The sequence below is a fragment of the Embiotoca jacksoni genome, unplaced genomic scaffold, assembly GCF_022577435.1.
Source record: "Embiotoca jacksoni isolate LCO1_2020_lvr unplaced genomic scaffold, fEmbJac1.0.p SCAF_14, whole genome shotgun sequence".
NCBI classification, from domain to species: Eukaryota; Metazoa; Chordata; class Actinopteri; family Embiotocidae; genus Embiotoca; species Embiotoca jacksoni.
The window spans coordinates 5,204,329-5,228,463 of NW_027185274.1; the positions used below are offsets into that span (position 1 = coordinate 5,204,329).

At 40.3% G+C, this 24,135-nt stretch overlaps 1 protein-coding gene across 3 annotated transcripts in view; it reads left to right on the plus strand.

Annotated features, from left to right (window-relative positions):
• Positions 1–24,135, plus strand: part of lsamp (limbic system associated membrane protein) — a 433,437-nt gene that overhangs the window by 352,682 nt on the left and 56,620 nt on the right. For all 3 annotated transcript variants that reach the window (XM_069147561.1, XM_069147560.1, XM_069147562.1), the window contains 2 exons: positions 17,874–18,018; positions 19,214–19,301. In XM_069147561.1, the coding sequence (XP_069003662.1) occupies positions 17,874–18,018; positions 19,214–19,301 (233 nt within the window). The remainder of the gene's footprint in view (positions 1–17,873; positions 18,019–19,213; positions 19,302–24,135) is intronic.

Consider the following 24,135-nt stretch of genomic DNA (forward strand, 5'->3'; position numbering starts at 1 on the left):
ATGTAAATGTAAAACAAATAATTCAGATAAAAACGTTCCAAAGTAATGCCCTAAAACTAGTTGTGCATGTAATTGGATACTAAAATACAAAGCAAAATAAATCAGTCAACATGTGACATTCATGAATCTTTACTGAATTTAGAAGAAAGGAAATAGCTTTAAATTTAAGTAAAGGTGTGCGATTCTATACTGACAAAGAAAAGAAAAATGACAAACAAGACACTCAACACTTGGCTCTGGTCTTGCATATTTCCGTGCACCATTCAATAGTAATGACTAAATAAGCATCTGACATCAGACAAAGGCACACAAAAATATATGAAATAACCAGATTGGCTCTAATTTTGGCTGGAATTTGTGTTCTCGTGATTCTGTCACGCAGTAAGAATCTGACAGGGAAAATTGGTACTTTGGCGCACTCAGTGGCAGACTTTCCTTCAGTACGCGACAGCCAGTCAGAGCTTATCGTGCTAATGAGGTGACCTCGCTATTAATTTAACTATTAATAACATCCATTGCCCTAACAATAAAACGTATTATATATCGTTACATGTCCATATCCATTAAACTGGAATACCAGACTTTTACTTGTTTAGAACAGAGAGCATCACAACACACAAGCAGAGCTGCACAGCTTTTGACGGATATCTACAATTACGTTCTGGTGCTTCAGCCCCCAACAGGTAAACAACAACTATAATACACCATAAAGGCACATTTCTCTGAGATTAAAATGGGCAGAAACCAAAATGAATACTGCCAGGATTACGTGAAATGTTTTTACCCAGTCAGGTTTTGATAAAGTTCACCAAAATAAGACAAAACAACAGTGACTCGGCTATGTAAGAAAGCTAAATTAAGTTTTGGGCCCCAAAAAGTCTTGATCTGACCCTGAAGCTTGGTCTGAACTCTGCTACTTTTGCAAAAAATACCAGCAAACTGGCTGGAGGAAAAGACCCATAAATCAAACGTTGTTTTACCAAGCGAAGTTCTATTCACGTCTCCGACAGAGCCACTTCATCACGCAGAAGTTTTTCTGTGAAACAATACGACTATAAAGTTGATTGTAGCTCTGCTCTCACCCCCTTCAGAAGAACTGCATGCAAATGACAGCTCCTACTGTTTGTGGTATTTTTTTTTTTCTGGTGTGAAGTCCCAGCTCCTCTCTGACACCCTTTGAACTGAAGTTGAAGCACAGCACTGTCCAAGTGATTAACGATCCGCATGCTCACACACACACACACACACACACACACACACACACACACACACACACACACACACACACACACACACACACACACACACACACACACACACACAGCAACACACGGGTTGTTTTAGAGAAAGAACATCAGCAGATACTTGATAAGGAACCTGAAGTTCGCCTCAAACCACTGTGTACCTCACTTTAGCATCCCTCAACCTCACTGCAAAATTATCTCAGCTTGCACACGCACACACATACAAATAAACACACACACACACACACACACAAACAAATATACACGCACACTATGCACTGAAATGTTTACCAGCCACCTTTTTTTACATGTAAACCTACTGTATAAACACTTATCATTTTTTCCTGCTACAATGCCTCGGCAATTTGTCTTCCTCCCTTGAACCATTTTTCCCTGCCTCGCTCTTTGTTTCGCACACAATCTCTCAGACACACACGCACACGCACACGCACACACACACACACACACACACACACACACGCACACGCATGCACGCGCTTCTCTCACCGGCTGATACTCAACACGATAAACTTGACACAGTCATTTAAAGGAGCCATCAAAATGCCCCCGAATGCATGAGCAGCTTTTACATCAAATTGAACTGCCTTCTTCACAATCAGTCACTGTAACTTCAGTTTTGTTTCTACAAAGTGCACCATCACACTTTGACTACTTTATCACCATTAATGTAAAAACGCCGTGCCTGTGCAGTCATAGAAAGCGATCATCAATATTTTAAGCAATCCTACCAATCTGCAGCTGGATAACGTGAAAAATCACATGACTTTTTACTTTCTCAAATTACACTTAAGCTTTGATACCTTTCCTGTATATTTTGTGTAGTCTGTGCAACCGAAGATAGCAGACCACAAAGATGCTTTAAAAAATTCAGAGAGCTTGATTTTGGTGCCACTGTCAGTATTAAATATCTTGTTTTTATGGAAAGTCTTCCACAGAACACAGTGTCACGTCCACCTTTCTACAGTCACATTTCAAGCTTCATTTGCGGTCAAATCTTCTGTGCCAAGTTCCAAGCAATCACCTTGCTGGCTTTAGGTCATGCATGAACGTGTAGCCAGACTGCCCATACTCGCCTCTGTCTCATTTATCTGGATTAAATTTGATCGCCTGTCAGCGCTTTTGTAGACATAGAAACTTGTTCATCTCCGGTTGTCTTCGATGAGTCAACAGGTAATCAAAACGGCAAACTTCTCTGTCCTGAGACCTCAGCTTGTTCGATGCAGTTCTCTATGTGGGTAGTTCATGCTCATTGTGTGTGAATATAACAAGTGTGTGCTGCAGTGTTAATTTACTTTTTGTATGTGTGTGTGTGTGTGTGTGTGTGTATTTGATGTTGCAGACACACATTCAGGTTTGTTTAATCGTGTGCTGGTTCATGCCCTGTGTGTGTTTGTCACTTTAAACTATTCTGAGACCCAGTTAGTCCTTCCACCGTGTGTCCTGAGTGGGTGCAAGGAGACAGGACTTGGCACCGATTCGCTATCTTTCCCCCCACCAACCGTTTAGCTTTAAGGACTTTTCCCTCTGACTGAACAAAGTTCTTATAGAAGGCGACAAGAGCATGTGGCTGGCACAAAGTGATTTCCCGTTTTACTGTCACTTTAAAGTGATATGCTACATGTCCCACAGTCAATTCGCCACTACCTGTGACAGATAGAAATTGGCCGGGCTGAGGCCCCGCAAAATGGGTTTTCCAGTTGATGTGAGCGAGAGCACCAAAGCAAGTGACTGTGAGGCGAATCAAAACTGCTCCCGAGTCTAGATTGCTTCAAACAGTAATGGCGGTCCAGTGGCTTGCTGGTACATACTTGTTGGATTGTGGCGATACGATCAACGGATGCAGGTGATGTCACGGATCTGGAAAGATAAGTTCATTATCTCCTCTCTGTCCATGAGAACCTCTCACATCCTAGAATGTGACAAACTGTGTGTGTGCAATGTGACTAGATCGAAGTTGTAGGTACTGCTAGTATGGGTTGTGTATGTTTACTCGTCATGTATATTATGGTGAATCATCAGATAGGAATGCACCTTTTTTAGAAGGAACATTTTTTTTTTTTCAAGTGGATGCTCCAGCATCCAAATCACTGGATTTGTTTTTGGAAGCTCTAACTTCTGATTTCTTATTCATTGCATTGAAAGTTACCTCAACCATATCACAAAAGGCAAAAAACAACCAACAAAACTATTTTGATTTTAATGTATTACATATCAAGATATTTTGAAATGTTTGTGTAGCAGATTTCTATGTCTAAAATGAATGGAGCCAAATGTTTAACTGGACCATAAGAAATATATCTGAGCAGCAGTTCAGTTTTCAGGAACTAACATCGAAAACAATCTGCATGACCTTTTTAAGGTGCCAATTTAATCTTGTTAACAGGTTTGGTAAATCATGCCTTTGGCAATAACTTTGGACCGGCAACAGTTATAGTGTTTACTGCTGATTTCTAGATGCTGTGCCGTTGCATTAAGTAGTACTCGTATTTGAAAAGACAAACAGCGTGTGGCATTTTGTTTTAATGTTCTAAAAACCCTCCTAATCCGTGTTCGTGCCAGAGGTTAATTTCCTCCCGCACAGAGTCAGAATTTTACAACAGGGCCATAGTTTCTTTTGTTATTAAACCTCCGCTGTGATGAAATTACAGTCTTCTGCTTGTTTATTGTGTAGTGTCAGTTGAGTATTTTAGCATGATTATTGGCTTCGAGCTTTTACTCTCTTTCTCTCGTAGATATGAGCAAATCAGGACAAAAAGTAGGGATGATTTCAAGCTCAGAAAAATACATTCTTCTGCCTCTTGTTTCCTTCTGCTCCCTCTCATCCCTTTCCCCCCCCATCAGGGCTGCTTGGCATTATCTGCTGGAACAGTTGCTCTGAGAAACAAGGAAAAAGAACTCTCGCCCTCCCCGCCATCCTTCCCGCCTTCCCGTCCCTGCTGCTATCCCTCCTTTTCTCCCTGCTCAGAAGAGAAAGCAATTAAAAGGGAATCTGCGAGATTGCCTGTGTTTATGCTATCTCAGAGAAGGTTCCCGGGCTGTTATGATAATAATGTATTGCTGGATCATTACCCAGTCTCTTCGTTCTACTCGTGCGTATCTCTGAGCGTGCAGATGAGGCCTTCTGAGTGGTTGCACACAGGCTGCCACAGATGACAGGGCTTGAGAGCATGAGCCCTTTTATTCACAGCTACAGTTATAGGGAAAATTATGAATCGCTGATGTCTTTTCTTTTGTTTCTCTCGTTTTCTGTCGCTCTGTTCTCCTTTTTTTAAGAAACTGTTGAGCCCACGTTTTGAAAAAAAAAAAGGCTTCAATTGTACCCGATTGGAAGGCTAACGGCCCATAAAATAGCCGCTATCAGTTGTCACCACTCCCATAATTATGCTTCAGACTCTGAAAACTGTATCGACAATGCGACCTCTCGTGGTTGTATCAATTAGGACGGGAGCAAAAGAGAAAGTCAAGTGGTATATAGTATAAGGGCTGATAAAGTCCTTGTTAAGAGGAGGGTGATTGGATGGATCAAACTCAGGACTTTCATTGAGGAGACAACAGTATGTATCCCTTGTGAAGCCAAGAGTAAATGTTTGAAGTTAATCTCGCAACGTTTTTAACTTACATCCCGCATGTAACGTAACTTACGTAACAAACACACTTATTTGAACTCAAACCATAATTTTATTTCTTCAAGCTTACTAAGTAGTTTTGGAGCCAAAACCAAACCAAAATTAAACCGAATCCATACGTTGCCCATTCATTAGTTGTTGTTACCATGGCACCAAAGGCTAATGCCCAACAGAGCTGACTAGGAGGTGGAGGAGGGCATTACAAGCCACACCTATTAGTAATATTAATCATTGATTATGACTGCAGAGCAATATATTAGTACTACTTAATATAATACAGTACATTTGTTTGAAAGCCCCAGTTACTTTAGAAATATAACATATATAGAGCTAAAAATCGGTGTTGCCTTGTTATCAGTTAAACTGAATATAGAGGTAAAACGATTGTCAATGGCTGTAAAATCAATTATTCTGGTAATCGTTTAGGTTAATTTTAGACAAAGATATCAAGCATATTTGCATGTGAATATTTGTTTTTTTTTCTTCGCCTTTGTATATATTTTTGAGATGTTGGACTCCTTTATCTGCATTGTGAAGATGATACTTTGATCGTTAATAATTAGAACAGGGATTTCTCACTATTTTCTGAATTTTCACAAACCCAACAATCAGCTGGTTAATCAAGAAAATAATTGGCAGATTATTCTTATATAAGAATAATCATTAGATTCAGTGAAAAACTGGATTCCCCTCACACAACTACAGTCGAATACTAAATACTCCTTATGTTACATGAGTAATAATAATTTAATGACATAACAGTACAACATTTTTTTATTTTCTTAATTCTACATTTTGTCACAGAGTATTTGTACAGTGTGGTCTCATTCTTAAAGTCATGTTTTATATCAGCTCTCTCTCTGAGCTAAGGTGAAGTTAAGTGACAAGGCGCTAAAAAGACAACCTTCTCTTATTTGTTTACCTCTTAGGCCTCCTCCATGCGATTAAACTGTAATTTAGGTCAAAGGTAGGATAATCATGTATTTGCATTCATTCATGAGTCCCTCGCGGAGTCAAAATTCTGATCTTAAAGTTTCATTATTTTGTGGCGATGAGTTTCACAGCAGAATATAATAGCACTACTGGGGCTGGGTCTTGCCGCATGAATATCCTAATAAATGAATGAAATGAATCAATAGATTTTCACTTCATTATGATCATGCATTGTGATTTGAATGAGATTGCAGTCTAAAAGCCTGACACGCACTGCAGCAGTCTCTTTGTTATCAAGAACTGTGTTAGGGCACTGTGGATACTGAGATCGAGATCTACGTTTCGACGTATAATAGGCTGGTGGTTTCCTTGGTCTTTGATCAGTAAGACAGATGCTAACTCAGCATAAAGGCAGTAATTGAAGATCATTTTAAGGAAATAGCTTTGAACAGACAGAGTTGAAAGCGTTCACACTTAAGCCCTGTGTGGTATGCAGTGGCTGTTAACATTAGCTAGCCTCGCGCAGACTTAGGGGGCCACTTGAAGCGATGACTTATCCTTGAAGCTAAGTGTTATGAACAACCTTTGTAACAAAGCAATGGATGCATGCTGTGTTCATGTAGCACAACGTGAGATGGTTTTGATAAAGATTATGGGGTGTAATTACGATCATACCCCATGGAAAGGACAGAATAATATTGTAGCACATGTTCAGATTATGACATAGTCTAGTGTTGCCATGGCTACACTGTCGATTGATGTTGTAATCGAACAACAGGAAGTCAATCCTCTATTCATGCACACAGGCAGTTTTGTGAAAATGACGCAATGGAATGAGCAATACAGATATGCAGCCGAGCTTTTTACTGTGAATCCTGAGTCTTTAGGGATTACGTGTGCCAACAAATCTCTTCTCAGAATAGGACAACAATTGCATATATATAGCCCCATAAATTGCTCCCTACAGCTTGTGTTCACCATGTTTATGAAAGCATCAAAACGTAATGTCTCTTTGATTCTTTTTTTTTTAATATTTTGGGAATAATGTACCCAATGTACCTATAATAGATTTTCAAAATAATACCACAAAAATCCCAGACTTCTTTTTTTTTTGTATCTTGTTTCAGTGTTTTACTTGATCATACAGATTTCTTTTTCTTTTTTTTTTTTTGGCGTCTCACATTAAAAGTTTCTGTAATTCCTTTTCTTTTTTTTCTGTGTGCTCCTCTCACTTGTTTGAAATGGGTGGGACTCAATTGAAAAACTCAATACTCTTCATAAGGAATGCCTTAAAGTGGACTTTGATTTTTGCATGTTTACTTTTCTTTTACCAACTTTTCAGGGGGTTTAAATTTAAAAAAAAAAGTAATAATTAAAAAAAAAAAACCATAAAACTAATCAAAAGTAAGATGTTTCTTCAACTTGTGATCCCAGACACATGGCTTACAGCAATTCAGCGCAATCAAAAGTCAAATATTTATTCATCAACAGACTCACTGTCAGTATTAATTTCCGGCCTGTGACTGGCAGAGCAATTGCTTTTTCAAGTCGCCTATATTGAATGACAGAAGTGCTTTAGTCAGACTCAACAGCATGTACTTAAAGGATATATGCAGCTTCCCCAGAAGCCTGTAAGATTTCACATAAATATGAAGCCTAGCTGTCAAACTTCCGGCTCCCTCCTGCTGTATCGACATGTAAGTGAGCTATTCCATCCCTGGCAGCAAATCACAGAAGACCTCTCTGACCTTCTCATACTTCACGACACCTGTCAGTCATGTATTTGATATTCTGATTTCAGTACCACTGCAGCCTAACCTTAATAGTCCACCCCGCAAATGCTGTACGTTATAGATGCACCGTCAAATGGCATCCTTCACAAGCCACTTAATAAGGCTGTACTTTGGAAAATGAGCCCACAAGGGAGAGCTGCCGATTAGTGAGGCGAGAGTGTATAAAAGCCAATTCTCACTGAGGAAATGATGATGAAACGACCTGCGCCCCAAGCTCTGAATCGTACATAATTATTTAAGACACATTTTCAGTTCAAAGTGTTACCTATGAGAGATGAAACAGACTTTGAGTAAGAAAAGGTAGCAAAGCGGTTGGCTTGTGTTGGTATGCTTTGCGAAACCTCTCCTAGCTGTGCGTGGAATCATGTTGAGATGTAGTGCAGGTCTTGGTAGTTCCACTTTGTACATTATCTGAAGCTCTTCCAAGAAACATAAATAGAGTGCCGGGCCAACAAATTCAAATAAGCCTATTTCATTTCAGACAGAATTTATGATGCTGCATTTCTTTTCGCAGCCTAAATAGAGGCCGCCAGGTCTGGAGTATTTTAGCACTTATAAGAGAGCATCTTTTTTTTTTCTCTTTTTTCTCCTCCTGCATCTTGCTCTCCTTCAGTGGCACTGCATTATCAACTGATTCACCTCTTTCTGCCCGTAATGCACCAAAGCAGAACACGGTGATGGATCACATAAGGGGCAAATGTTGAGAGCAGAGAAATGAGGTAGTACAGTTCCACGGTGTCACACTCGGAGGAGAGGCCTTTACGTGACATCCTGTAATAATAAGAGAGGAAGAGCAGCGAAAAGACAGCGATGGGTGGGAAGGGTCGGGAGTCCGTGGCCAGTAATTGTGAAGTAATGAGTATAATTTGCAGCTGTAAGAGGCAAGTGGCTTACATTAATAATATGGCTTTGCCCTATACTTATGCATGTTCATCAACCTCGCAAAAATAAACAGGAAAATCTGAAATGTGTTGTTTTGCTGGCATTTTGTCCATCCTTTATATACACTGTGTGGCAGTTCTGCTTTATGGTGAAACCAGCTATAGGTGGGAGTAATAAGAGGAAACAGAGAATGAGCAATGACTGGGATGGATAGAGGTAATGGAGAAGATGGAGGGGCAACAGGGAGAAATTACGGAGAAAGAATGAATATGGAAGACAAAGGGAGAAGGTACAAATCAGCAGAAAGATCAGGGAGGAGAATGAGAGCGACACAAGGGAACGATATGACAGAGGGAGGAAGCACAGTACATCTCCTGAGATTTAATCGCCGCATCCTGCCCTCACCATAGATCCTCCTGCATACGTCTCAATGAGACACCATCTGTCACGGGCTCGTTACATCCACCCGCTTCTCCCTCACACTCCAACCCTGCTTAAAAACACAACCCGGAGGAAGGGATGGAGGAAACTGAGGCAGGGGTGTCGTATGGACTTCAAAATGAGGAGGAATCGGTCCAAGTGAAGCGCGACTGACAGGGAGAAGTGTCAGGGCTCCTGCTCTGCCGACATGTACAGTATGAACTCTGATCAGCAGTTACTGTAGATGCTTTTTTTTTTTTTTCGCTTTTGGTCTCTTCTGCTGTCCCACGACGGTTACTGTGGAGATATGAAAGCTTGCACTCCCACAGCAGACCCACAACAGCACAACATCTATTAACTTTGGGGGGAAAAAAACAACACAGAAATTTAACTGCCATCGCACTTGCGAAGCCTGAAAGGTGAAATCTCACCTGTACCAAGCAAATTTGAATCAAGCAGACCTTCAAATTCTTGACTTGTTTGTGACCATTTTTGATTAATAATTTCCCCCCCCTGCTTCGGTTGGCCAAGTCTCAAAACAATCATTCCTGCTCTGATTAATGGCTTGCTCTAAGCACCGATGCATGCCAACCAAGATGGAGGGGCTTAATGACAGAAGAATTATACAAGGATTTGTGGCTGTCAGGAGGCTTTAAAGCAGAGAGGAAAATAAGCAAGAGCAATAACATCTACTTTAAGTCTATTCACATGCTATTACATCACTATAGTGGATTCCATAGAGGGACTGGCTTTAGGGAAGGAATGATGAGGGCACTATCTAAAGTGATGACTTTGACTGAGAAGGTAAACAGTTGAAAAACAGCTTGGTTGTTGTCCGTGTTCTTCATCTTTGTATCTGCACAGATAGACAGAGACCGCTTTAACAGATGGATCTCTTTGATTTTTCAAGCTGTGGCTCTTTCTGTTGGTAACAGCTTTGTTTGAAATCACTAATAATCAAAGCAGACAGTTTGTCACCCTCAACATGTTGTCATCATGCCCTTTTTTTTTTAATGCTTCATTAAACCTCAAAAAAACATTCACAAATGAGCTTCAAACCCTTTGCACCCATCTTTTGAAATCACAATAATGAATGTAACCTGTTGAACTCTGGTGCAAACCTGTTTGCAAAGGAATAACTGAGGTTTTATCTGCTGGGTGTCAATTAACAGACATCCATGCACAGGTACAATTCATATTAACATGTGCCTTTGATTCCACATCATGTAACAGCAACTCTTAATTGCTTAATCACTTCATTAATGTTCAAGTGTGAGCTTAAGTTTCCTTTTTTTGTCACATAAAAAAATTAAAGGTGAATCTATCGCAAGACACCATTGCAGCAGGTATTTCAATAACTGCTTTGTTCTGCTAAGCCTGCTCCTCGGGGATAAACTTAGACCTCACCGGAAATACATTTAACCTGCTTCGCAGCAAATATCTGGGGCAAGAAACTGCTTTGAGGAAAGGGAAAGGAATGACCTGACTCTGATTTGATATGCAGCTTTAGCTTTGCTTCAATACGACAGCTTTCTCTGTTCTTTGTTTCTTTTGTGGCACGTCCGTCCTTTCTTTAGCTGTCCGTATGCTGACCTGATTGGAAATCTATCCATCTCCCTCCCTCTGTCTGTTATGCCCCCTGCCACATCTACGTCGACTACAAAGTCTCAGAATGTAGTGGCCACCTCTTGCCTACCAGGCTAGAAGGTGGCAGATTTCAATTAAAATGTCGCTATGCCAGTCTCACTTTTAATCTTTATTGATTGCTGAAAGTTGTTTCACTCTTCCAAAGAAAAGACTTGTGATTCTATCCAAATCGTAGAAAAGGTGCAAAGCGCACAGAAATCTGTAATAGTACATGTATGCACACAGATACACCTTGGTGGCAATGGCTGCCCAGTCAATATGAGGATAAAAGTGGGAAAAGGTGAGAGGGAGGGAGGGAGTTGGAAGCACAAGGTTGAACAGAGAGGAGGGCAGAACAAGACAGAAGCACTACAAAGAGGAAATATGGGGGGGGAAAGGTGTTTTGTTAGGGGGTGAGAAGTGTCAGAGAGGCAAAGAAAAAAGAGAGGAAAGGCGAGGTGAGATGAGGAGAAGTGGGTATTGATGGGGATAGCGGGTGGTGTGGCTGTTCTGTCAGTCTTGGCACATCGTTCCTCTCATTACAGTTTCACTCCCCGGCTCCAGCCTGCTCTTTGGTCCTCCCCCACGGCTAGCCCTGGAGCAGGGATCCATCCAGCCCAGCCCTCCTGTCAACACGAGCCCAGCTCAGCAGCTCTGGCCCAGGAATCTGTCAGACCACACAGTCCCCTGTCAACCATAGCCTGTTGGCCAGTCCATATTGGCACAGCACAGCGGGGCAGAAAAAGAGTATAATATAGCACAGCAGAGCATCCATCAACATAGCTCTGGGTAAAACCGCCCAGGATAGCAACTGAGGCATCCATCACATGCAGACCCCGGCATAAACCCAGGCCTGGTGTCTGAAGATGCTGATAAACAACAGTGCCGCTTTGTAAAATCCAGTTGTTAAAAAAAAAGGAGCATTTAACAAGGCTTTTTGTTTACTGACATCAGCAAATATTTGCTAGCATTTACATGTTTTTTTTAAGGTCATGTATTCTGCAGAGGATTTATGGGCATGGAGAGGATTCTGCACGAAGATGCTGTTATGTTAAAAATAGGGCTGATTTTTTTTTTTTTTTGCCAAATATTCAAATAAATAAAGTCACACTGGCTAAATAACACAGCTAAGCTACTGCATCAATGTGAGGGCTGCAGCCAATTAATGATATGGATTTTTATTACAGGTCGTTCAACCGTGGCTCTCGCTACTCCAATCAAATCGAGTTCCCGGCGAGCAACTTGTTGGGTCTGAGATCAGACCAAACGAAGAAAGCTGGGCTCTTGTTTTTTTTAAAATTATTATTCTGGTCCAGCAGGGCCACAGCAGAACCACAGCAGAACCCGAGAAACCCAACCCTTGCAAAGACACCTTGACAGCTACTCTGCTAAAAAAAAAAAAAAGAGGCGAGAGTTCCAGGCCGACAACTGCTCCTCTGACAATTGATAGGAAGTTCTCACTTTCCGGGCAGTCGCTCATTAGTAAGAACAGAACGTAGTTACTACCGAGCATGCTCTACAGCCTTGCATCAAGGGTTGCCGGGATTCCCTGGAGGCGCGGGCTAGTCCAAGGAAGACGGGCAAAGCAAAGGGTAAGAGGTAACAGAGAAGCCCGACCATGTAGCGCAGATCAATGAATAGTTTCTTTGATTTCTGTTCAATGGTTGCCCACTTCTGCTCCAGAGTGTTGATGTCGAGTCGAGAAGAAAGCCACAGAAAGGAGTGAGAAGGATGAGAGAGGCAGACTGTGTGAGAAAACGAGGCTAGCGAGAGGACGAGAGGTGGAGGAGCTGTGCTGCAGAGAGATGAGGAGGGGAAGGAGATTAGGTGGGGTAGGAGGAGAATGTTCGGAGCAGCGGCGTGTTGGTCTGATTTGAAGTGTGAGTGTGGTGGCATGTACTGCACCATATGGCGTGTATTTCTTCATCTACTGTACTTCTTTGACCCAGATGGAGTAACATATGGCGACCGCTAACTACACAGAGGGAATACAATTAGGAACATTCGGATGATTAATAGTCCCAGTCACCGATATTTATCCAAGAGCTCGCTTTGGCGGAGCCACACTCGCACTATGAGGGATACTCGAGCTCGCTGTGAGGTATCTCACTTAGACAGAGGGTGTAATTGGGTGTGCATCCCTCTGCCTGATAAAGAAGGAGAACATATAACATGTCCTCCTTCTTTATGTCATGTTTGAAAGCTGTCCCGGGAATATGTTAATAAGCTATAGTGATAAGTATCGTGGCCCCAAACACACCTTGGTAACCACATTTCTGTTGTTAACTAGCCTCAAACAGCTGACTTTGTATAGCAGCTGCTGCTTCTCTGGTGAAAGATCATCAGAATCGTCTACATCATCAGCACACTACTAACTTATCGTACACTAATATAGTAGTAAGTCTAAGTCAATAGGATTATTTGCATTTTTTTTTTATATCAGTAAACAAGATGTTTTTTTTTACTTGGTCTGGGGATGTCTGGAAGCTGGGCAGCACGGTGGTGCATGATGATGGAGCAGTTCGCACTGTCTAGGATGGCAAGATGGTGGCAGGGAGCCTACATCGTCGCATGTATACAACCCTTGGGTGACGCTTTGCATACTTACATCAATGTTCACTCACTCTCCCTGTCAAATACGTAAATAAAGATACAAATACTGTGAGTCACAGCAAGAGAGTTCCTGGTTCAAACTAAGTGGTCGTCTTGGCGTGTTCTCACTCGGCCTGTGTGGGTTTTCACTGGGTGCTCTGGCATCCTCCCACTGTCCAAACAAATTGGTTAGGCACTCCAGGAAATTGCAATTTTTGTGATCACAATAATTAATGTTAATGTCTATGACATTGGCGGGAGCTCAAAATTTTGCGCAATTCTCGCGATTTTTTTTTCCCCAAAGAAAGTACTCGACTGAAACACTGGGTTATGTCTGGGTTAGGTATTACAGCCTAAGGTAGGCTCATCATATTAACTAAACAACCCCTCATTTACAGTCAGTCAACGCTTCATCCGTTCGTCTCATCATCAAAACAGGCCACATGCTGGTTGACCGGACAAGCTGGAACAACCGGAAAAAACACTAAAGGATGGGTGGGTTTGTGGGAAATCTTATCAAAGGGAATGAAGGATACGCCAAATTTGTTTTATACATAATTCTAGTCATAAGAGATTGCATGTTGTTTTTGTTCATCAGTTTGTGTTGATTTAATATTATTTAAAAGGAATTTAAGGCACTTATTTTTATAGCAGATGTAATTTGTTTTCTATATTGCACTCACAGACTGACTGTTCTGTAAAACTACGTCTCTCGTGATTTTTTTTTTCTTAACTTCAAGCATGTTATTCTCTAAGTAAAAAAAATAAATAAATAAAGATCAGATTATATGACTCTTTATCAAAAAAATTCTCCTCAGCTTGCAATTACTGCTAATTCACACAAATTTACCACAAAAACACTTAAACTTTTTAAAATCACATCACAATTTTTGAAAAAAGCCTCAGCAAAATAAAGATATTGGTGATTGTGTTTGGTGACTCTAAATGAGCGTAACTGTCAATGTGGAGTTGTCTGTCTTTCTGTGTTATCCCTGTGATGTAGTAGTGATCTGTCCAGGTTGTACCCTGCCTTTCACCAAATATTAACTGGGATAGGTTCCACCACCCCCACGACCCTCTACAGACTAAAGCTGGTATAATGGATAGATAGTCTGGAATGTGATTTATCAACATGGATAAAAAGCATCTGTTGACCTAGCCACGTAATACTTAATATATTTTATTGATATGATTTTTAAGAATCAGCTTTTTACTCAATAATAGTAAGCTTGTGACCTGGAAAACTGGACCGTGTGCATTAGCTTAACTGACTAAATGAGTCTCCACTGTGATCTTGATGAACTGATCTGAATGGCCACTGTGAAGATCACATTGTTATAAGCACCTAACTTTGCCCTCCTCATTATGACTATTGTATGGCAGCTTCGTGGTGAGCAGTGCTAATTAACACAGCCACTATAAGTAGCAGTTGATGTTTTTCAGATTGCCTTAGAGGAAAGTGTCCAATTTTGTTGCAGCTCCATCTGTCCTTTACATTCTGGTTTGATAAACATGTTGGTGTTTAGAACCGGCAAATGTCCTTCTGCACAATGTAGAACTGTACTATGCACAGTAGCACTGTAATACATCATCATCATATGTCATCTGTACTGCTGTTTCTGTTGACTTCATTGCTGTAATTTTTAGATCTAGATTTAGATTTAGATTTTAGTTTTTTTTTTTTTTTTTCAGTGCCAAATTCTAGTACAACGGCCACTTCTTTCAATTACCTATTTCTTATCTCAAATCTACTTGAGGAGTTTCAAATATTTAACATATACATATTAATCACGTGATAAATCTCGGGAGTGGACTATGAGGACCGTGATGAATTGAGGGATATGTGTCTGACATCAGCACCGGTAACTGCTGGAGCAGAAAGCTACATTACATTTGTACATTACAAACTGCCTGCTTTGTACCACTACATTATTACATGTACAGGATATATTGTTTTGTTGAACATACTGTGGTACGTAAATCTTAAATCTTGTGCAGTGAACAGCTGTTTAATATGAATAAACCTGCCGTTAATAACTTTTGCCTTCCCCTTCTGCCAGTGAGGGTTATTACAAAAACCTGTTGACATCTGCTTATGTCATAAGCTCCGTCCTGGCCTGCTCCTTTGCTACTGTCACAGCTGTAGAATGATGGAAAAAAGATGGATAAACGAAATAAAAGGTGTCATAACCGTGCGAAATGGCTCGTTTCACTGTTAGAAATATATTCATCTGGTCTGATAAAATTTTGAAAGTCTGGAAGAGCTGCATGATGAAATGATTTTATCCTCTTTCAAGTCAGGATCCGGCTGAACGGAAAGTTCGACTCGGCCAGTGGACGTCTGTAGCCTTTATGTTGCTACTGGTGATAAAATGTGGATAAATAAAGAAAACGCTGTCTCAATCCCTGCAAAATGACAGATTTTTGCCCCATAAGATTTACGTGTAGAAGAGGCGCGTGACTGAATTATTTCCACGCCTTTAAAGTTAGCAAAGGGCTTAACCCGAAGTTAGCCGGCTTGGTCTGTGGTGCACATGCTCTGCCAATAGAGCAAAGACAGTTTGCATTCGTCCGGCCAGTGCAGGAATGTCTCACCAGACACCAGATGTAAAAACGTCTTTACAATACAGAGAGATTTATCTGGCGGTGATAGGTTTAATTAGCATTGTGTGAACTTGTTTGGCTTGACTGTAACATTTAGATGTAAAAGTCCCGTACTAAAGCTTTAAGATTCAGCTTCAGTATCAACATGGTCTTTAGTGTAATTTATGTTTATGGGGAAAACGTATGCCTGCGCACGTCTTGTTTCGGCTTCCACTTCTGTGTTTTTTGTTTTTCCACCTCCTTGCAGTTACTTCACGGTAGGAGACAAGAGGTAATGAGGGCGGAGAGGAAGCAAGCTCAGTGAAAGCAAACAAGATGCAACCGTTCAGTCAGCCAGGGCAGTTTACTGCTTCTCTGCAAACACCTGAAAGCTGTTCAGTTTGTCAGTGTGTGCAAATGTAGGGCATTAGCACGTAGAAAAGTAGGGGTTGTTCAACACGCAATCATTTTTGCATATTTAAAACGTTCATATTACGGCAATACGGTTCAAAAAGCAAATACAGTCTAAAGGGAAAGTGTTTCACACAGGGAAATGCATCAGCAGTTATTTTATATATGGGCATGACAATTAAGAGGTGTTTACAAAGACACATCTCATGCTGTAAAAAAAAAAAAAAATCACAGTTCTGCTCAGTGAAATGTGTTCATGTCTTGTGCACAGTGTTGTGCATTGAATTGAATTGGAAATTGTGATTTTTGAAAGCACAAAGGTCTCGACTATGGTTTGAACAAGTAACTTGCATGAATCATGCACCGCAGGGGCCGCATCATTCATGGATGGTTTGGAAAGATTAAAACTCAAAACTCCAAAGAAATCTGAGTCATAAACGAAACTATAAATGATGTATGGATTTGAATACGTGACTCGGGCTCTATTTTAGTGCTACAGATATTTCCTATGGATTATGGATCGTTTCTTTTGGAGGAAAACAGTTGTCCACATACTGCAGTTATTTGTGATTACAGGAAAATGTGGCTGAATTATTTTAGCTCGCTTTTAAATTGTCTCTTTTGATGAGCGCTCTGAAGATTTTTGAAACAGAACTGGATAAACACTTCAGAGTGAGGGAAGTGGAAGATAAATGTCAAAGCGAGTCGGTAAATACAGTGAGTTATCACAGTTCCACACAAAGGGAAGGAACATCAGCGGGGATTCAAGCTGCGAGTACAAACTTTCAGCAAATCTGACATCCGGCTCCCACTGGGAAACAGGCTGGGGTGACTGCACCTCTACTTTTTGTGCATCATCCGGGGTCACCTGCCAAAAACAGCCTCACTTCACTGCCTCACTAATCTACTCTCTTGTAGCCCAAACCCAATCCGACACAGCCAAGGCTCAGGAAGTCACCTGAATTTGCATGTGAGGCGCATCCACTGTCGGCTTGCATTACAGCTGATATCCATTCTCATTGATTCCGACGTCTTCTCACATTTACATTTATTCATTACGGAAGACGCGCTGCTCCCTTCCCTCCCGTGTGAGATATCTTAGCCTGAGTTTACTTGGCGTAATGCTCTGACAGGACGCAAAACGAGTAAACAAGAGGATACCGGTGTCCTTTCCCGTCCAGAAGAAAAGGCTCACTGGTGAAGGAGATGTATTTCTCAGAGAGAGAGAGAGAGAGAGAGAGAGAGAGAGAGAGAGGAACGGAGGGATGAGGGGGGAGGAGGGAAGCAATGAGGAAGAATGGGTGGGAGTAAGAGATGCTGCTCAATTTTGAGTTTTGTTTTTTGACCTGAGGATAAATGGAGTGCTGAGGTGTTTGATTATAGGTTAACCACCTCTGTTGGTGAACAGCATCAAACATAGCACGGCTGCATTGTGTTGCAGTATTCCCAGCTTGACCCACTGTTTGTAGACATGAATGTGTGTAGAAATCATTAAAGCACCTCTGTCTTTTATACAGCCTGCCTTCTCTGTATAATGTATTTTATATGTTTGTTATCCATCTTCAAAAGTCCACATTTTGTTTTTCCTTCCAAAATTGTACATCACAAAATGAAAAAAAAATACGTTTAATGCCCTTTCTTTTCGCACCTTTTTTTTATTTACCGGATCATCTAATGAGTAACCAAATCTTTCTATTTCTATTTCCTTTAATGACCTCACTTGCTCTTGTTGTGCCCCGTAGGTGTTACGTTGATGACAAAGTGTCCAAGGTGGCCTGGCTCAATCGATCCAACATCATCTTTGCCGGCCAGGACAAGTGGTCCCTGGACCCCAGAGTAGATCTGGTCACCAAAGGACAGCTGGAGTACAGCCTACGCATACAAAAGGTAAAAAATGCACTGCAGTCCTTACACATCGGATTCATGTGGAGCGGAGTTGAGATCACAGTAGTGTTTAGAGGTTGGGGATGTTTTTTTCATTTCAAAGATGTTATTCAGAAATCATGAAACATGTCTGTAATAAACACAAACTTTGACTTAAATTGATTCTTTTTAGGAGCAGGAGCCGTGTTCCTTAAATATTTATCTTATTCATTTATTCATTTATTTATGCAGCAGGTTCAGTTAGAGGGAGGTTTTTTTTCCACTGCATTCTTAATTTTTGATTTATTACTTTTTCTGTGCCTTCTCAAGCATGAACAGACAAAGGAAATGACAAGATGTGAAGACAGGAATGTTTTTACAAAAAAAAAAAAAAAAAAAAAGTCTAAGCATAAATTAACACTTAAAACTAGTGTGATATATTGGGAAAAGTGCTTGTTCATGTTAAATATGAAGCAGGAGCATGGATGGTTAGCTTAGGTTTACATAAAGTAAAGTTTAGAAGCAAAGAAGAGTAAAGTTTCAAAGGCAAACTGCAGGACTTTGATATCATTGTCTGGGGTTTGCATCCAGAGTCGCATGTTGAGGTTGAGGCAACAGAAAAACAATTTTAATAAACTAAGATCACAATCTTCTGCATAAAAATAAGGATAAACACAGTTTAACCATCAAAATCAGATATAATATGGCAAGATAGGAAAATATATTGTAGATACATTCAGGAAATATCAACATTCTGAATTCTGAAGCAAATTTGTTTGCATTACAAATAGCTAAAATCTCAGTTTATATATATTTTACTTACAAACTTATCTTTGATTGCTGTGTGAGAAATTTGCTCTCAAAACTTGCTTGAAAAATAAAGACACAAAAATACCTTCATACAACAGCGCCTGTGTGTTTTCAGCTTGAGGGTGATGAGAGATAAGGAACTAAACCATTGGGAAGAAGAACAAAATACAATAATAGTAATAAGGTTTTACATTTGTTATCACTCTGTAGAAATTCCTGAGACTGACTTAAATTGCACGTTCAAGAATCACAAATAATTGTTTTGGTCATATCTATTTAAGTACAGGGAAATATAAAGACAAAGCAATACATCTGTTAAAACAAATAACAAAGTCTATCAGTGATATTGTGATAAGTACATAAACTTGCTTTCACTCTGATGAATAATACTCTGTTGTATTGTGTCTAGGTGGATGTATATGATGAGGGCTCATACACCTGCTCCATACAAACCAAGCAGCAACCCAAGACTTCACAGGTCTACCTCATTGTACAAGGTAAGCTGCAGATATGTAGCACAGCACTTTTTCATACCAGCTAAAAAGATATAAAGATTGAACTTGTGTGAAAAAAAAAAAAACACATACAGGACAGATTACAAACTACTGTTATCATTGTTCAGCACACTTTGAATTATGTTTAAAATGTCTCAAACTCAGAGACACCATTGTCTAAGACTATACAAGCTGCAGACATCAGTGTCAGAACTTTCTGTTATTGAATGTGTAAATGTGTCCGTCTGAGGTGTCTACGAGGAAAATATGTGCGATATGTATTTTGAGAATACACAAGCCATATGTCACAAATGCCTTCAACAGCAGCAGGGTTTCTTGTTCCAGTTCAAATGAATCGTAAGTGCTCTTGAAAAGCCTTCAGCAGCGGTTTTCCATTTCAAAGTTATTTCTCCTGCATGGAGGCGGCAGGAAAGATGAGAGCGAGATGATCATGAAAGTGAGAGGGAGAAAAGGTGCTTCAGGATTTGATCCGATGCCTGCTGGGTGGAAATGCTGTTGTTGTTTTTTTCACAAAAGTTTTCTTGCTCTTTCTCACACTGTATTTCACAAGTTGTCTTCAGGTTATTAAGGTTTCAGCTCCCGAGATTAAAAAAAGAACCAATTCTGTAACATCATCAATGTGTTGTACCTGTGAGGGCTGAGACAATATTCATAGTCATGTTCAGTGGCCCCCACGTCCCCATCACTCTTTTTTGTGTGTGTGATTCTGCAGATGCAGTGATGTGAAATCTGCTAACAGATAGCACTAACAACTAATTGTAACGTTGCACTAAGTTACACAGCAGTATCACTATGAGGCTGTGACACTTTGAAAAATCCAACAATCGCATTTGTCAAAACCTCCTCAAATAAATAAAAAAAAAAGGATGAAGGAGAAATAACTGGTGCTGCTTTGGTGCACCTATAAACACAGACTTGAATTATAACATCCACCTTAAGAAAATACTAAAATTGGTCTGCTGTCACCTTACCAAGAAATAAGGACTTCTATCTCAGTAAGTCTATTAAGGCTTTGATGTTTAGTCAGCCAGTGTAACGGCGTCTATCTAACAAATCTGTGAGAAAGATTATTCAGGTCGAGACCGGTTAACAGGAAAGTGACACTCATCACTCCAGCTCTCAGATCTTTGCACTGGGTTTCTGTGTCTCAGAATATGACATAATTATTTTGCTTTATAAAGTACTGAACTCAGGGCTGTTCAATGTCAAAGCAAAATGGCCGCATAGGAAAATCACCAGGAATACACAAAATGCAAAATTCAATTAATGGTTACAAATAACTGGCAAATAACAGTTACAGCATTATGTTTGTTGCACTCATTTGCATGTGCGGGTTCATAACAATATTAGCAGTATATGGCCCAGCAGGCTGTGGATTGAATAGGTGTCGTGTTGAACCATGTTTCCCTGATCTGAACTTTACTTACTCTCACCAGACTCTAAATGGAGCATCATTAAGTTTGTATGCACAAAATCTGTAAAAAAAAAAAAATTTTGAAAAAAAAAAAAAAAAACACCAGAAAAATCTGAAAACAACTCTCGGCTTAAAAATCTTTCAGTTCACCAATATTTAAATTATTTCTTATTCCTCTGGTTTATTATATTTCATATTTCCTAGGATTCTTTTCAAATTTGTTTCATGATTGGAGCAGGCAGCTTGTAAACTTAGCTTTGCATAACCCCAAGTTCATAGTTTGGTTTAAATTAAACAAATGAGATCTAAAATATTAATTTGTGAGTTTTCGAGGTGCTGAGAGAAAAGTTTAACTCCCTTTGAACAGAGCAATGCTCCTGGCCCCACTTAGATATTTCCATCTGTCAGTCTTTTCAGACGGCAAGTAAAACATTGAACTATTCCTTTCAAGAAAAATCAAAAGCCTTTTTTCCAAAATTAGACATGAGGGATTTACAGTGTATGATACCCTATTTGTGTGCTGCAGCTACCTGGCTTAATGTACCCTTTACATTTATCCCATTACTATTTGTTATCTGTCTCTGGACTTCCCTCTATCTAACTATACCCTATCTAATGAAGAGAAACACATCCCACAAGCACCCTTGGCAATAGTGGTCTCATTAAAACCCTTATTCTGATATTCTGACTTGTCTGTAACAGCAGCTCCACAGTCTTTTTGTATAACTGTCACAACTACTTGGCCCTTTTAGTTATTCTTTAAACCCCTAAAATGTTTCTGAATTGCTAGCAACCTCTTGGGACCATGAAAGCAATGAAAACATTGAGCTGTGCATCAAGGCCCCCCAAAAAAGAACGAGTTCCTCAGCCATCAAAATACCTTTGCCAAGTCCGTGTAGTCTTGTTTTCCAACGCCACAGTTAGTTGACAGAAATGGCTCTTAACCTGTCAGAATCGGGCTGCCTAACAGACGTCTGTGCAAAAAATGGGATCGCCTATACTTTGCTCATTTGTTTTGCAAGTATGTGAGGGGGGTGTATCATTGTGTGTTTTACTTTCAAAAGAAGGATGCTTCAACTGTCATCTGTACGTTGTCCAGAAAACCCCAAAGACAGATGACAGAGTACTGTGTCTATCTAATGTTGTAGCTCAGCGTATTTCACCAATAGTTGTTTTTAGTTTTTCACTGCGCTTTCCATTTCGAACCTACTGACTGTCAGGTAAAGACTACATCCTGCCAGAGGAGGACATGCACCACTGTGTGATTTCGCCACACAATAGTCTACTGGAGAACTTCTCATCCTGCTATGAACTGAGGATATCCTCCATTAATAGCGTTTTCAAAGGTCAATATATGAATGGATGCCGCTCTTCTCGGATCCTTGGTAGCAAATTGCTTCTCCTTCCCAGAATCCATTGTGTCCGATTATTCAGCGCTTGATCATTGGAATGTCCCGCGTCGACTTCCAGAGCTTCAGACGGCGGTCTCGTTTATCACAGCTAATGCGACAGTTATAGCCAAACATTGATTCTGCTGCTTTCTTTCCTTGCTACTTTGTCCCCCTTTTCTTTTCTCCGCCTCTCAAAGTCCCATTCAATTTTGTTGCCATTGTTACGCTCATCTGTTGTATTCCCCTGCTCTGTGGGTGTAATTGTCTCCTTTAGGTTCAGTTCTGCATCTTTCATCTAAATTGCGGTGCGGTGTGGAAGGCGTAGGTTCCTGGCAATTATTGTGAATGTGTTGCTGTGAACAAATACTGTGACTTTTTACTTACGTTCGGATTTTGTTCAGATATTTAACACAGATGTGAGCAAGCAACTGAATCCGGAATACAGATTGAATGACGCGGATGCATGAGTTAACTGCCGCTCCGCTTCATGAACGACTCACCACTTATTTGACGTCAGCTTCCGCTTTGGTCTGGTTTTATCCACTCGGTTTTCTACTCTGGCTGAAGTCTTTTACCCGGAGAAGATAAGAATGTTTCTTTGTGTGTGGTACCACTACATCATCACACGCAGCTCCTCAACCAACCCCCGCGAAACCCAATCAACTCTGCGGGATAATAATTCACCCTGCCTTCATCTTTTAATGGGTAGGAAAATGTTCCAAGCATCGAACATTGCCCCTGGTTGCAGACCCAAGAGCAGGGTTCACATAACCAAAGCTGACAATTTTCTGCTAGCAGGGACAGGGACGTAATTGGAAAACAAATGATCAGACAAAGTAAATTTGTGGCTGATGGAAAAAAAAAAAAAAAAAAAATGGTGGATTGCAGGGGCTCAGGCGAGTGGTGCCAGGCAGCAGGGTCACTGCACATGACAAGAATCCCAATCTAATGGCAGGCTTTTCACCCCAATCCAATTTGATTTTTATGAAACACAGACACAGAAGTTAAACTGATGGCCATGCCGTGGCAGTTTGACTTTGATTTTTGCCAAGGCTGTTAAGAGTTGTCCTGTATACGTGTGTGGGAATTCAACTGTGGGTGTGTATGTGCATGATATACACCAGTTTCCCTTGTGATGTTTTAACTGTGGTTTAATAGTAGATTCAGAAAATGTTGCAAAGTTTTCTTAAATCAAGTGCACCTATCTATTTCACTTGAGCTCAGCGTATGAAGCCGTATTATAGAAAAGTAGATGCTTTGAACTTGAACCCAATTACATTATAACTGTGCTGCACTGATTGGACTTTTTCCGTTTGCATAAAGTTCAAGCTAAATATTCCACCATTTGATCAACCAGGAAAAAGTATACTCTGTAGATGTTGCGTTTGACAGCAGTCCCGGTGAAGGGGGAGCAGTCTGCGCTTTCAAGCCTGTATAAACTGCTCGGCTCTCATTAAGGAAACCGTTCCACGCTAAAGGACAGATGGCAAGAGTACATTTCTCTGAATTTAAAAGAAAAGTATTTCAAATATTAAAACATTTAGAGCCTAATTTACTAAGATCTCAAATAAAGGGTACTAAATTGCGTGTTTATTCCAAAAGTTTGCAGGTGTTTGCACCTGTTTTGCGGGTGATTTACTAAAAGTAATTGCGTCTTTGATATCAGGTACCAATCGCTCTATTTAAATGAGGTATATGCATCTGTTAAAGTGATTCCAGCCGTTCTAACAGAACGACCGCAAAAGGAAAAGGAAATCTGATCCCATTGAAATTAATAAACATTGATATAACAAGAACAAAACGCTATATAGGAGATTATCAGCGAGGAAGTCAATACCGTGGGAATAACAAAAAGATCAATAGATGAAATTATGAGAAGATGGCAAAATATTAGACAAAGAAAAAATAAACAGCTCATTAAAATGTCGGCAAATAAAAGAGGAGCGACGGTGGATGAGATCCTCTAACAAACAGCGATCAGCAGGTCCAGATCTTTCTGTGATGAGCAGGT